The following is a 16,155-nucleotide window of genomic DNA, read 5'->3' on the forward strand; positions in this document are numbered from 1 at the left end:
TCTTTCCCTCTCTTTTTTCATTTTCCCAAGTTTTAGATTCCTGAAATATTCAGATTCCCTAAATTAAAAAAAAAAAAAGACTTTTATGGACTTTCTGTTCTGAATTAACTTAAGTTTGATGCTTCCAGTCCTTGGAGTTAGGTACCAAGAAGTCTGAAATCAATGCAGAAGATCAGTCACTGGGGCTGACAGATGAAGCAGTCAATTTTACTCTAAGAGATTTTATTGGTCTTTGTTTCTTCTTTCTTTCTTTCTTCCTTTCTTTTTTAAAAAATGAACATTTAGACCATTCTTACTAGGAATATCTTAATTCCTGGAGTCATTATGGTCTGATGAGTTTAGTCCTGGAATGGACTTTGTAAAATTTGCGTGATGAATCGCTCTGATTACACATGGAGTGGTATTGCAAGGCGGAAAGCTGAAAATGAGCATTCCAGAAGAGATAAAACCATCTGAATATGATATTAGAAGATTTTATGGTATTATATTTCTAGGTAGTTTGGACTTCCTGAGTTACTTAAGAAACAATTTTCTTTCCATCAGGAAATATCTTAGTCAGGTTTCTTTTTGTTGCGAGAGAAATTAATGTAAACTTATTAAAGTAAAAGGAGACATTTTATAAGCAAGGCAGGATGACCTGCTAGAGAAATCAGGTGTTTTCTCCTTTCTTCTCTAAAAGGCAAGCAAAAGGTTAGCTTCTGTATTTTGGAGGCCTGATATATCCATCCTTTGCTCTTGGAGAGAAGAGGATGTTTTAAAGTCGGTTTTATTGAGATAATTTATATATAATAAAATTTATCAATATAAAAAGTACAGTTTGATGAGCTTGACAAAGAGATACAGTCATGTAACCACCATGGCAATCATGATACAGAACGTTTCTATCATCCCCCAAAGTCCCCATATGCCTCTATGCAATCAATCCCCTCCCCAACCCGGCTCCCTGATACCCCTGCTTTCTGTCATAGTTTTGCTTTGTGTAGAATTTAAATCTAAATGAATTGTGTAGAATTCATTTAAATGAATTCTATAGTATGTATTTGTTTGTGTCTGACTTCTTTCACTTAGTATAATTCTTTTCAGATCATCCATATTCTTGCATATTTCAGCAGCTCTGCCTTTTTATTGTTGAGTGGTATTCTATCGTATACACATAGAACGATTTCTTTATCTGTTCATGAGATGATAGATATTTGGGTCATTTCTAGCTCTGAATAAAGTACATGCTTTTGTGTGGACTTATTTTTTCATTTCTCGTGGGTAATTACCTAGGATTGAGATTGTTGCATCATTAAGTGCATATTTAATTTGATAAGAAACTGTCAAACTTTCCCAAAGTGGGTGTATCGTTTTGCATTGCCAGCAGCAATGTATGAGAGTTTCAGTTGTTCTACATCCTCGGTATTGTCGGTATTGTCAGTCTTTCATTTTAGCCTTTCTAGTGGGCATGTAGTGGTATCTCAATGTGTACCCCCTGCCCGAGTTTTATTGAGATATGATTGACATGTAGTATTGTATTAGTTTAAGATGTATAACATAATGATTTGATATATGTATATATAGTGTGAAATAATCATCACAATAAGTTTAGTTAAAATCCATCATTTCACATAGTTACTATTTTTTTCTGGTGATGAGAACTTTTAAGATCTACTCTTAGCAACTTTTGAAGGTATAATAACAGTATTACTAAAACAGTATTACCAACTATAGTCACCATGCTGTACATTACATTCCCAGAAGTATATATCTAATAACTGGAAATTTGTACCTTTTGACCACACATAAAGAGGTCAATTTCACTCTGAAAGGTTTTGTCAATCTTTCAAGTTTCCAAAAATATTTAGAACTCAGAAATACTGCTCTTCATATGAGATCACAAGTAACAGAAGACACTCTTACACTCAGGCCCACAGTGAAAAAACTAATAGTAAAACAAGTTGAAGTAATTAAACAGTAAGATTTGAAAATCAGTTATTGAATATAGAACTGGAAGACTGTACTTCTGGAAAATGGAAAATGGGATGGCTGCGATTCCATGAGCAGACCAGGCCCCACAGAAACTGTAATAACAGCAGAGCTTAGCTATGAGAATTTTCCACAATGACAGAACTTTAAAAACATGCTTTTATGTTAACTAAAGATATTCACAGTTGAAACTGCCAAAACTTGCTTAATACCATATCTCCCTTCTCAATATTTAAAATCCACAGGATACTCGGATCTCAGTGAATATTTGATGGTTGGAGAATAACTGAAGCAGTCAGTTCAAAGGTTCTCCCTACATACTTTGATTTTAAGACAAAATAATCTATAAACTCGGGACAATGTTGCTTTCTCTAGAAAAACCTGACTAACATTGATCTTTGTCAGGGTACACTTGGTTCTTTACTTAACTCTTATCAGTGGCCAGAAAAGGTAACATACTTGAATTTATCCAGTGTCAAACTATATAATCTAACACTCAATGTTTCCCAGACACTAGGCATATTAGATGTTAGCAATATAGTCTTTTATTTTGTCACATCTTAAAGAACTTTACATTTTCAGGTACATGTCGAAGATGCTCCCAGGTACTTCCTTCTTCTTGGAAAGTAAGCAAGAAAATAAAACTTTCTCTAAGGAGCAATTTGATTCTTTTCAAAAACTGAAGACTTTGGAAGCTGGTGGCAACAGCTTCGTTTGCTCCTGTGACTTCCTGTCTTTCACACAGGGGCAGCAGGACCTGGCCCAGGTCCTGATCGACTGGCCAGAAGAATACCTGTGTGACTCTCCATCCCCCGTGCGGGGCCAGCGGGTTCGGGACACCCGGCTCTCGCCTTCTGAATGCCACAGGGCAGCCGTGGTGTCTGCCGTGTGCTGTGCCCTTTTCCTGTCGCTCCTGCTCGTGGGAGTTCTGTGCCACCGTTTCCACGGACTGTGGTACATGAAGATGATGTGGGCCTGGCTCCAGGCCAAGAGGAAGCCCAGGAAGGCTCCCCGCAGGGACATCTGCTATGACGCCTTTGTGTCCTACAGTGAACAGGATTCCTACTGGGTGGAGAACCTCATGGTCCAGGAGCTGGAGCACTTCAGACCTCCCTTTAAGTTGTGTCTTCACAAGCGGGACTTCATTCCTGGCAAGTGGATTATCGACAATATCATTGACTCCATTGAAAAGAGCCACAAAACCATCTTTGTGCTTTCTGAGAACTTTGTGAAGAGTGAGTGGTGCAAGTACGAGCTGGACTTCTCCCATTTTCGTCTCTTTGATGAGAACGACGATGCTGCCATTCTCATTCTGCTGGAGCCCATTGAGAAAAAGGCCATCCCCAGCAGGAAGGGTTTCAGTTGAAGAACAATTCTAGTTTTTACAAGAAAATTATCTATACAATGAAATATTCTCAGGTTTCAAAACTCAGCTCTATGTTGATTCAGAGTTTTACTATTATCATTTTGCATAGGCACTAATGAATAGTATTCTTCAAAAGTTACAGATGTTATTGAAATCTCTTCAAAGTAGAAAAATTTTGAAGAATGAGCATTTGTGTACAACGATCTGTGTATTAGTGCAAGGATTACAGCAGATTTTCATTAAATGATTTTTGACGGATATATTTATTATTTTCTCTATTACAAAATATTTTATGTGAACAAGACAGTGTTTTTTGATAACTTCATTTTAGAATTTCAGTCAGATTCTCAAAAAATAGATACCATGAAAGTTACTTTTTACCGAATTATCTTTTCATATTGTGTTCATTTTCTAACTTAAAAAAAAATAAGTTGTGTAGGCAGTTAGAGGAGGTCTTATACTAAAAAGAAGCTAAGGCATTTTGGAGTCTAACCTGGGATTTGCCACTTGGCTCTGAGCCATATGACTTGAGGCAAGTTCTTTAATCACTTGAACTGAAGGTGTAATAATATCAGAACTATTTATTTCACGTGTTATTATAAGACTCAGGTGAAAAGATTTATGTGAAAGAGCAGGAAGGGTTTCAGTTGAAGAACAATTCTAGTTTTTACAAGAAAATTATCTATACAATGAAATATTCTCAGGTTTCAAAACTCAGCTCTATGTTGATTCAGAGTTTTACTATTATCATTTTGCATAGGCACTAATGAATAGTATTCTTCAAAAGTTACAGATGTTATTGAAATCTCTTCAAAGTAGAAAAATTTTGAAGAATGAGCATTTGTGTACAACGATCTGTGTATTAGTGCAAGGATTACAGCAGATTTTCATTAAATGATTTTTGACGGATATATTTATTATTTTCTCTATTACAAAATATTTTATGTGAACAAGACAGTGTTTTTTGATAACTTCATTTTAGAATTTCAGTCAGATTCTCAAAAAATAGATACCATGAAAGTTACTTTTTACCGAATTATCTTTTCATATTGTGTTCATTTTCTAACTTAAAAAAAAATAAGTTGTGTAGGCAGTTAGAGGAGGTCTTATACTAAAAAGAAGCTAAGGCATTTTGGAGTCTAACCTGGGATTTGCCACTTGGCTCTGAGCCATATGACTTGAGGCAAGTTCTTTAATCACTTGAACTGAAGGTGTAATAATATCAGAACTATTTATTTCACGTGTTATTATAAGACTCAGGTGAAAAGATTTATGTGAAAGTGCTTTGAAAACGTCAAGAACTGAACACGTATGAGGATGTGCCTGAGTAGAAGGTGCTAATAGCTTTGCTGAGAGTGTAGAGAAAAATTCACTGCATGTAGATGACACTGGTAGTAAGTTGTGGGTAAATACATAATTTCTACTTAACTTTGTCAGAAAATTCTAATCAACTTTGGGATTACAAAGCAATAACATCAGTCAATCTAGGCAGCTCAACTAGAAAAGATATATAGAGAAAGAACAGAGGTTTTCAGTTTCAGGGCAAAAAATTGGAAAGAAGTTTTCTGAAGGACACACTTGAGAAATCATGAGGAAGACAGGGGGAGATTTTGAAGTAATAGGAAGAAAGTGTTTCAGACAGCTGGAGAGCCTGGATGGTCAGGGATGCAGAGAAATGTCCCCATGGTAATCAGTAAACTGTATAGAAAAACAGACTCCATCCCCTCAAGTTCACATTCATGTCTATAGATTAAGTTTGCCTAAGGCTGGAGCCTTTGATGAAGACTAGGCATGTGAAATAGGGTAACAGAAAGAACCCTGGGTTTAGGGTAAAATTCTGGTTTCAAATCTCAATTCTGCCACTTAGAATTTGCATGGCATTTCCTCCTGTGTCAAAGAGGAACTAGAATGCTTCTTCAGCCTCCAATCTCAATTTGGGAAGGTCAAATGTAATTATGAAAATAAAATATAGTTTATGAATATTAAGGCAGCTTAATTTTGAAAAGGTAGCTAGTTTCCCTTACAAACATGTCTCACTAGTTTCTGTGGCAATGAAGAAAGCCAATCTAAGACTGTTCGTTTGGGAATTACCCACTTTGAGAAACAAGGATGGAAATGCGCAAGGGAAGGACTTAGGTTCAAAATCTTAGACATAAGGGGGAGCCCACATCTTTTCACGGTAAGAGCAGGGATGGGAGGTGGGTGCTAGGGAAAGTCAGCGCACCACCAGGGGACCGCCACAAGATTGAAATTTTAAAAAAATCTGGGCTGTCCTTATCTGCTCTTCAGGCAAAATCTTGCTGCGTTGCTTTGGATAGTGACTGGTGAGTTATTCTAATGCACGAGAGAATAGACTTGCGGGTGGAAGTGGACCCTGGAGATATACTGACCGGGAAATTGTGTTTAAAAGGTCGTGGTGGGCGTGGGAGGTGGATGAGAGGCATGATTCGTGAGCCTGAATTTGGGCGACCAAGGACTCAGAAGAATGGAGACGGCGTGTTTCAGGGCAATAAGAGGCTTTGGGTGCCCGAGGCTTCAAGAAAATAGTGGTTGGGTAATAAGCCTTCTCGTTGGTTTCGAAATCTAACTCTGTGCTGGGGGAATCCCACGCGGAGGCCTTAAGCACCTCCGCACACCCTGGCCCCAGCGCCCGCCTCCGACCCGAGCCGGGCACCAGGCGGCGGTGGGGTAGCACCTGGGTCACGGTCACCCGACGGAGCCCGCGGAAAGGGAAGCGGCGGCTGGCCCCAGGCCACAGGTGCCAGGCGCGCTCCGCGGAACGGGTGGTCACCGCACCCTGGAGAAGGGGGCGCCGGCCACACGCAGCGTCCCCGCGCACTCTTCCGGGGCGCGGGCAGGTCCGGGCCGGAGGCGGCAGAAGGCGCGGCCTGGCGGCAGCTGCGCAGTCTCCTGATACATCGGGCCCAAAAATACGCTCGGCAGGCTTCCTTGCTCCGCAGCCCTTCCCGGACCGGGCGGGCAGGGTCCCAGGGTGGCCGAGGCGCGGACGCGGGCGCCGGGCATCCGCGCCTCCCAGTCGGCGGCACCCGGGACCCCAGTCGTGCGGCACGGGCCCGGGGAAGGGGGGAGCCCCCTGCCCCGAGGCCGTCGACGCTCCTGCAGCCCCGTCTGCTAGGCCCCGCACGGGAATGTGGACACCCGCCCCGCCGAGGTGAGAGAAGCGGGGACCTCACGGAAAGGGACGAGGGTGCGGCTGAGGTTCGCCCAGCCCTTGGCGTCCCGGTGCCCGCGGGCCGTGGCGGGGCCATCCAGCTTCCGATGGGGCGCCGTGGGGAGCTTCCGCGGGCTCCGCGCTGCGGGCGGCCGCGTTCCGGGAGGCGGGGTGGCCGGTGGCTCCGGTTCCCGAAGGGCAGCCCTCTCGCCGGCGGCTCAGGGAGCCCCGGTCGCCCCTGCCCCCGTCACTCGGAGCGGCGGTGACGAGGTTCAGATAGAGGCTTTCAAGGTTGCATAGGTGCGTCCTGCTGGCGGTGCGTCTGCGCTCACTGCTTACCGTTGGGACCCAACTTCCAAAGGTGGGATTTCGGCCACCAGGGCTCAGCAATGGGACAGGGTCAGGACTCGGATCTGCCTAGGACTCTCGCACCCCAACCCCGAGCCTGGTGTCTGCTCCGGGGGGCTTCACGCCATTAAAACTTCGTCAACGTCTATAAATGACAACTTGTGTTCGGAACTTGGATGTCAGCCAGGATAGTGTTTTTCCTGTTTGAAAAAAGAAAAAAAAGGGCTGGGAGAGAGAGAGAAATTGTTCAGGGTGTAAACAATTCAGCCGCGTGAGATGCTTGTAATCTTGCAGAAGGTCTTGTCTGCACTGTTACTAACTCAGATCTTTACCAGCAAGCAACTGGGAGATAGGATGGCTGACTTGAAAGTAGACACCAAAAAAAAAAAAAAAAAAAAAAAAAAAAAAAAAAAAAAAAAAAAAGGAAAGAAAAGAAAAAGGCAAATATCCTGACCTGATTATTTGAAAATGACTTATTCACCAATATTTTAAGTTTCTTCTTCTTCCTGTTCTAAGCAGAGAACCTTTGTGTCTTCTTTAAACTTTTTATAATGTATCAATTTTATGAAAATTACCTGAAGTTGACAACATGTTTGGGAAGTTTCTAAGCCATCAGTTTTTTTTTTTTTTCATTGCTTTACTTAAGAATTTGGCTTGGTTGGTTAAATATCTTGTTTTGATTTCAGTGATTGAGCATAATTTATTGTATGTGGCACTTTGGGTGTGACCTCATAAAGATATTTTAGTAAATCTAAGTTGTATTTACTCCTCCCAAATAGGTTTGCTTGTCAAAAAAAAATTTTTTTTTTATCTCCACAATGTCATTTAAAATTTACATTACTTTTTCCTCATGCAGGAAACCCATGTCTGAGTTTCTGAGTGCTGTCTTTCTTATCTATCGTTACACTAAAAAAATCCACTTGTTGCTTCCTGTTGCCTACTCTTACCTGGTTTATTTTCCATGTGTTGAAGAACATATGTTTTTGGGTACTTCTTTCAGTGAAGGTCTACAAATGTCTGAAAATGTCTTATCTTTACTCTTGGATGATTATTTAAATGGGTATAGATGTCTAGACTAACAGGTATGTTTTCTCAGCCCTTTGAGGCTATTATTCCATTGTTTTGGGGCTAGATGAGGAATTTCTATTCTTTGGGATTCAATATGCATTTATAATTTGTAAATTTATGTTTTTCTTCAGTTCTGAAAAATTCTTAGTTATTATATCTTTTAATATTTGGATCCACACCAGCATATGTGGCAGGCCTGGGTTTTGATTTCTTATGGGAGATTTCTAGGAGACTAGCTTTTAGCCAGGTGGAGACCCTGGGTCAGAGGGCAGAGATTTTTGAGGCCCCTGTTCACATATGGCATAGCCTTTTCTCTGCGCTTGGCCGTATGGAGAGCCCACTGTCACTTCACTACCATGCACTGGGCCATGAGTCCTTCTCTAGTCTGGCTTCACCCAGGCATCTCAGCCCTCGCCCTAAAGTGGGCATCTGTTCCTGGTTTCACTCTGAGCCACAGGGCTTCAACTTCCTCTCAGCTAAGTCGCCTCTAACACCAGGCTTACTCCTCAGACTTCCATCCTATCCCGAGTCTTGGACTAATAATTCCTCACCACTCTGGCAACTTTCTGAATTCTTTAAGCAGATGATTTTTATACTTTGTGCAGATCCACAGCCTTTATTAGATCTGACTTCACTCCATCTAACTTGAGCCATCACCCTTCCCTTTCTCAGTGTCTTACATTGAGGAGTTCTCTGCCCCCTCCTGTAGTGTATTGGGGAAATGGGAGGAGAGACAAGTAATTCTGACCTAAAGTGTCAAGTTGTTAACTGTAGTTTTAGCATCATCAATAATTATTATTTGTTGAAAACCGACCATGTAATAGGTATCATATAATATGTATATGAAATAGCCCAAGATCTCTGCTCTTAAGAGAAAAAGCCGGGAAAAATAAAAAGTGAACGTATATGACCTTAAATTTTAGCCAAAAATTGGTATAGATTTTTAAAGATTTGTGCAATATGTTACAAAGTGGAAAAAATCAGGTAAATTTTGGTTCTCCAGTACAATTATACTAAGAGGATTTTTTTTTCAACAACCGATTAAGCAGAAAGACAATGGAATAGACATAGTGCCAAATAGTAATAGCCATTTCATCTTAACCCTGTCAGTTTTAGAGGCGGGGACAATGCTAGATCTGCAGCCTCTATGGGTTAGTTTCTGTTGTCTTCTGTTTCTGCTTTTCTCATGCTTATCACCTTGCTTTTGTTAGTGCCCAGTTGTTTTTCATGTTTTACTGGACATTCTATTTGAAAAATTGTTTCTAGAAAGAAATCTAAGGGCTAGGATGATGTTTTCTTATTCTGGAGAAAATTTTCCTTTGCTTCTGTAGGTACCCATGAGCACTAGCGTTCCAGAAATAATCTTAGTCCATATTCAGAGATCAAGGCTGCCTGAGCCATCCAGATAAATCAAAGCTGTGATGCAACCTGTGAGGACTTATCTTCCTCTAGTTCAGCCTTATCTATCCCATCCATGACTGCCCCAGACCTTAACATTTAACTCCCTGCTTTCTAAGGCTGTCAAAAGTGCTCTGCAGCCTGTCAGACGGTGTTTACTGTGTTCAACGCAATAAAAGACAAAACTGAAAAATTTGGCAGAGAATTTGAAACTATAAAAATGACATAACAGAAGTGGAAAGGAACCAAATAGAAATTATATAGATGAAAACTGTAATAATAAAAAAATTTAAAAGCAGTGGATGGATTTAACAGTAAATTAAACATAGCTGAAGAAAGGAAAATAAACTAGAAAATAGATCAGAAGAAAATACCTAGATTGAAACTTGAAGAGACAGAAGTATGGAAAGAACAGAAGAGAGACATGGACAATACAGCTAAACTAGTGTTTAGATGAAAATTCATGCCCTGAAATGGACATATTAGAAATGAAGAATGGCTGAAAATTAATGAGGAAGCGTCTATCTCAGGAAATTAGAATGAGAATGGTAAAATAAGTCTAGAGAAAGCAGAAGGAAGTAAATAGTAATATGAGTAGAAATTAATGAAATAGAAAATAATAGAGGCTCTATAGAGTGAGAAGTTGGTTATTCAAAAATGCTGATAGGACTTACCCAGTGGTGCAGTGGTTGAGAATCTGGCTGCCAATGCAGGGGACACAGGTTTGATCCCTGGTCCAGGAAGATCCCTCCCACATGCCATGGAGCAACTAAGCCTGTGCGCTGCAACTACTGAAGCCCGTGTGCCGCAACTACTGAAGGCCATTCGCCACAACTACTGAAGCTCGCGTGCCTAGAGAAGAGAAGTCACTGCAATGAGAAGCCCGTGCATCGCAACGAAGAGTAGCCCCTGCTCGCTGCAACTAGAGAAAGCTCGCCTGTAGCAACAAGGACCCAATACAGCCAAAAATAAATGGATAAAATAAATAAATTTTAAAAAATGCTAATAAAAACGATAAACCTCTGGCAAGACAATTCAGAAAGAAAGCAGGCACAAATATCATCTAAGGGATAGACTAGAGGTCCTGCAGACATTAAAACAATAAGAGGATGCAAGCAACTATGTCAGTAAATTTGAAAATTTGGAAGAAAATGATAAATTCTTTGAAAAACACAACTGACAAAAGAATAAAAAGAAAATCTGAATCATTCTGTAGCTGTTAAATTAATGTATTTAACAAAAACAAACAACAACAGAATCTGTATGAGGACATTAGGAGAAAGAAATTTGTAGGCAATTTTACTTCTGAATATAGATTCAAAAATTCTAAACAAAATATTATAAATAAAATCCAGCAATATATAAAAATGATAATGCATCCAGACAAATGTGGGTTTATTCTAAAAATGCAAGGTTGCTTTAACACATTTATCCACTGTAGTCACCAATATTTATTAACAAAGTGAAGGAGGAAATGTTCTTATCTCAATATTTACAGGAAGAAAAAAAATTTTTGATAAAATTCAACATTCACTAATCAAGACAATGAAGTAAAGGTATAAGGATCGGAAAAAGTAAATAAAACCATCATTATACCTGGATGATATGATTGTGTATGTAGAAAATTAAAAGGAATCTACAAACTGTGAAATTGCTGAATTAGTTTTGCAAGGTTGCTCAATGCATGGTAGATATGTAAAACTTAATTGAATTTCTCTCTCTGTATATATAGGTATATGCCACATATAAGTAAGTAATACTATTTTCAAAACTTCAAAAGTATCAGATACCTAGAAATAAACCTCACAAAATATGCTCAAGACCTCTGTGTAGAAAATCATAAGACATTATTGTGGTAATGAAGACCAAATAAATGGAAAGATACATCATGCTCATGGATCGAAAGATTCAATATTGTAGTGATGTCAATAATTTCAAAATATCTATAGAGTCATGGCATTGCCGATTAAAATCAATGGGTTTGGGCTTCCCTGGTGGCTCAGTGGTTAAGAATCTGTCTGCCAATGCAGGGAACACGGGTTCAAGCCCTGGTCCAGGAAGATCCCACATGCCGCGGAGCAACTAAGCCCGTGAGCCACAATTACTGAGCCCAAGTGTCACAACTACTGAAGCCCTCGTGCCTAGAGCCGGTGCTCCACAACAAGAGAAGCCACTGCAATGAGAAGCCTGTGCACTGCAGGGAAAACTAGCCCCTGCTCACCACAACTAGAGAAAGCCCACGTGCACCAACGCAGCCAAAAATAAAATAAATAAAATAAACAAATTTATTTTTAAAAAATCAGTGGGTTTTGTTTTTGAAACTGATAAGCTGATTCTGTAATTTATAAGAATATGCAAAGCACCAAGACTCACTTAAAGAAGAACAGGGAGGAAGGCCTTGCTCTCCTGGATATGAAGATATGTCATATATTTAATATAGTGTGTTACCGGTACAAGGATAGACAAATAGACATTGGATTAGATTAGAGAGCCCTGAAACAGACTGACCCTTAGATGGACACGTGAGTACTGGCAAAGGTAATACTGTTGATTGTTTCCCCAAAATGATCTTTTGAAAGATGTGCTGAGTCAAACACTGCTTCCTGCACTTAGTTCACTGCAGATGAGAAGGTTTTGATGGTCTGATTGTCCCTCCGCCCAACAAAACACCTTGCTCTGCCTGGGGTTCTCAGCACCCCTTGCACCTGCTAGTGCCAAGTGCAAGACAGGTTGACAAGCATGGGACCTTTTTCTTTTGGTTAAAGAGCATGCTCCTCCTGGAGCTGTATTCAGTGAAAGTTGTTCAAGGAGAGCTGTGGTTTGGCACTGTGAGATCTCTAACTCATGGGGGCATCAGGACAGGCAAGGGGCATGCTCCAATATACGATCTGAAGTATACAAATACGAGGTTGTAAATCCATATGGTTAAGCCTAGCCCTTAAACTGCTTGCTTTTTCATCCTCCATCATTCATTTACTTTCATCTTTCAACCCACGTTTGGTCCTGCTGCATATTCCTAGATGGTACTGTGCCTTTAAAAGTCATTGTTCAGTGGCGATCTGTTGCTGGATGTGTCAGGGAATTCATTTTTTTATCCTTATTCATACATTCCATTTCCCTGTCAGTTATGTCTTGGGGTGTGTGTGTGTGTGTGTGTGTGTGTGTGTGTGTGTGTGTGTACGCACATGCTACATCTTACAAAACGTTTCTCAAGAACTGGAATTAAGCTATGCCGTCAAGCACAATCACTCATTTGAACCTCTTTTCTTTGTAGGTGAGATCACTGGACAATGCCACCTGCTTTGTGGACAGTGTGGGTCTTGGGGTCTGTAATCAGCTTCCCCAAGGAAGGAGCCTCTGATCAGGCTTCTTCTCTGTCTTGTGACCCCACTGGTGTCTGCGATGGCCGCTCCAGATCTTTAAACTCCATCCCCTCAGGGCTCACGGGAGCTGTGAAAAGCCTTGACCTGTCCAGCAACGAAATCACCTATGTCAGCAACAGCGACCTGCGGAGGTGTGTGAACCTCAGGACTCTGAGGCTGGGGGCCAATGAAATTCACACAGTGGAGGAAGATGCTTTTTTTTCGCTGAGGAGTCTTGAATATTTGGACTTATCCTATAATCGTTTATCTTACTTCTCATCCTCCTGGTTCAGATCCCTTTCTGCCTTAAAATTCTTAAACTTACTGGGAAATTTATACAAAACACTCGGGGAAAGATCTCTTTTTTCTCATCTCCCAAATCTGCAAATCCTGAAAGTAGGAAATAGTAACAGCTTCACTGAGATTCAGGAAAAGGATTTCGCTGGGCTAACTCTTCTTGAGAAACTTGAGATTAATGCTCCAAATCTGCAGACATATGCGCCAAAGAGTTTAAAGTCAATCCAGAACATCAGCCATCTGATTCTTCATCTGAAGCAGCCTGTTTTACTGTTGGAGATTTTTGTAGATATTTTAAGTTCCTTAGAACATTTAGAACTGAGAGATACTAATTTGAACACTTTTCATTTTTCAGAAGTATCCATCAATGAAACGAATACATCGATTAAAAAGTTTACATTTAGAAATGTGCAAATCACTGACGAAAGTTTTACTGAAGTTGTGAAACTGTTTAATTATGTTTCTGGAGTCTTAGAAGTAGAGTTTGATGACTGTACCCATGATGGAGTTGGTGATTTTGGGACATTGACTCTGGAGACAATTAAATACCTAGGTGATGTGGAGACATTAACAATACGGAAGTTGCATATTCCACAGTTTTTCTTATATCATGATCTGAGTAATATATATTCACTCACAGGAAAAGTTAAAAGAATCACAATAGAAAACAGTAAGGTTTTTCTGGTTCCTTGTTTACTTTCACAACATTTAAAATCATTAGAATATTTGGATCTCAGTGAAAACTTAATGTCTGAAGAAACCTTGAAAAACTCAGCCTGTGAGCATGCCTGGCCCTTCCTAAAAACCTTAGTTTTAAGGCAGAATCGTTTGAAATCATTAGAAAAAACTGGAGAAATTTTGCTTACTCTGAAAAACCTGACTAACCTTGATATCAGTAAGAATAATTTTCATTCAATGCCTGAAACATGTCAGTGGCCAGGAAAAATGAAATATTTGAACTTATCCAGCACAAGAATACAAAGTTTAACCCGTTGCATTCCACAGACACTGGAAATTTTAGATATTAGCAATAACAATCTCGATTCATTTTCTTTGATTTTGCCAAAACTCAATGAACTTTATATTTCCAGAAATAAGTTGAAGACTCTACCCGATGCCTCCTTGTTACCTGTGTTATTAGTTATGAGAATCAGCAGAAATACAATAAATACTTTCTCTAAGGAGCAACTTGATTCTTTTAAAAAACTGAAGACTTTGGAAGCTGGTGGCAACAGCTTCGTTTGCTCCTGTGACTTCCTGTCTTTCACACAGGGGCAGCAGGACCTGGCCCAGGTCCTGATCGACTGGCCAGAAGAATACCTGTGTGACTCTCCATCCCCCGTGCGGGGCCAGCGGGTTCGGGACACCCGGCTCTCGCCTTCTGAATGCCACAGGGCAGCCGTGGTGTCTGCCGTGTGCTGTGCCCTTTTCCTGTCGCTCCTGCTCGTGGGAGTTCTGTGCCACCGTTTCCACGGACTGTGGTACATGAAGATGATGTGGGCCTGGCTCCAGGCCAAGAGGAAGCCCAGGAAGGCTCCCCGCAGGGACATCTGCTATGACGCCTTTGTGTCCTACAGTGAACAGGATTCCTACTGGGTGGAGAACCTCATGGTCCAGGAGCTGGAGCACTTCAGACCTCCCTTTAAGTTGTGTCTTCACAAGCGGGACTTCATTCCTGGCAAGTGGATTATCGACAATATCATTGACTCCATTGAAAAGAGCCACAAAACCATCTTTGTGCTTTCTGAGAACTTTGTGAAGAGTGAGTGGTGCAAGTACGAGCTGGACTTCTCCCATTTTCGTCTCTTTGATGAGAACGACGATGCTGCCATTCTCATTCTGCTGGAGCCCATTGAGAAAAAGGCCATCCCCCATCGCTTCTGTAAGCTGCGGAAGATCATGAACACCAAGACCTACTTGGAGTGGCCTGCTGATGAGATGCAGCAGGAAGGGTTTTGGTTAAATTTGAGAGCTGCAATAAAGTCCTAGGATCCTTCATTAAGAGTCAGTCTTGGTCTGGTGGTGGTCTTTCTATCACTAGTTATAACTAAGTCCATTCTGACCCAATTGTATGTAAACTATATGAATGAGGACTTGCTTACTGAAACAACTAAAACTGTTCAAAAACTGCTACCAGATTGGAAAAACATGGTTCTGGGCTTTTCTTTATCCTATGAGATAATCATGATCTCACTGCATTATTGATATCTGAATTATCTGTACCAATTGACTTAGTTCATTAGGAAACAGCAGACATGAGCAGAAGATTTCAAATGACTGTGTCCGTCAGCTTTCTGCCAGGAGACTCATCCATGTCTGTAGAGGTCGTTCTCCATCCCCCCAGCTGTCCCTTCTGTGCCTGACTGCTCTCAAGAGCAGCAAGGCAAAATGTTACTGCTGTTCTTAGAAAAAAAGTGCTGTGTGTCCCCATTAAGCTTCACAGGATACAAAGAAACCTAGAAGGTATATTTTGATATGAACTGGATCTGTCTCTCTCGGTATTTGATAAGTTTCTCCAGCCATAGTTACCTGAGAGAGGGTATATAACCCAAGATGCAGTAAATTATGTATTTCTATGAAAATGAAACTAATGAAATAAATACTCAGTTTTGAAGGATTTGAAAGAATCCCCCTATATCCCTGACTCAGATCTTCAGCCTTTAACTATGTGTGAAGTTCTAATTAGTGTCTGGTTACTCTGCTTTCAGCTCCGTCTTCTAGTCGGCTTCCCTTGCATCATGTTGCTTTTTCCTTCTTTGAAAAGTCTTGTTTCTGATTTTTTCTCTTTTTGAAACATTATGAAAGTACGTATGAGCTAAATAGATTTTTAAGCAAGTATAGACCTAGAGGTTCCTCACAATGACTCAGAAATATTTGATACACAATAATCTAAAGGATAGATACTACTTCCATATGTTAATTTTTAGAATCTAGATAATAAGGCATTAAGTGAATACATTAAATTTAAAAGTGAGGAGCTTTTTATGGACTTCATGCAACTCACTCCTTAAGCTGGGAACCACATGTGAAAGGAAGTGACCTTGCTCAGTCCTCAGCCAGAACTGGGTCTGTGTGGTTAGTTGGGGTCTGGAATCAGAAGGACCTGGGTTAGTATGCATGTATCTTTGGGCAACTCAATCTGATCCCAAATATTTTCCTGTTCTTAAGATAGGGAT

General features: G+C 40.6%; 2 protein-coding genes across 3 annotated transcripts in view; both read left to right on the top strand.

The window, feature by feature from the left end:
- LOC103091428 (toll-like receptor 2) overlaps positions 1–6,772 on the top strand; it is a 12,066-nt gene extending 5,294 nt beyond the window's left edge. The window contains 4 exon segments of the mRNA XM_082931395.1: positions 2,154–2,312; positions 2,315–2,507; positions 2,509–3,323; positions 5,982–6,772. Coding sequence (XP_082787521.1) covers positions 2,154–2,312; positions 2,315–2,507; positions 2,509–3,323; positions 5,982–6,772 — 1,958 coding nt within the window.
- TLR2 (toll like receptor 2) overlaps positions 1–15,085 on the top strand; it is a 15,861-nt gene extending 776 nt beyond the window's left edge. The window contains exons 2-3 of one of the 2 annotated variants that reach the window (XM_007466720.1): positions 556–559; positions 12,600–15,085. In XM_007466720.1, coding sequence (XP_007466782.1) covers positions 12,611–14,968 — 2,358 coding nt within the window. In that variant the 5' untranslated portion in view covers positions 556–559; positions 12,600–12,610 and the 3' untranslated portion in view covers positions 14,969–15,085. Of the gene's footprint in view, positions 1–555; positions 560–5,633; positions 5,702–12,594 lie in introns of those variants that run through there. The other variant, XM_007466719.1, reaches the window with a different exon arrangement.
- The last annotated feature ends 1,070 nt before the right edge of the window (positions 15,086–16,155 follow it).

This window comes from Lipotes vexillifer, unplaced genomic scaffold, assembly GCF_000442215.2.
Source record: "Lipotes vexillifer unplaced genomic scaffold, Lipotes_vexillifer_v1.1 scaffold498, whole genome shotgun sequence".
In the NCBI taxonomy this organism is placed as follows: Eukaryota; Metazoa; Chordata; class Mammalia; order Artiodactyla; family Lipotidae; genus Lipotes; species Lipotes vexillifer.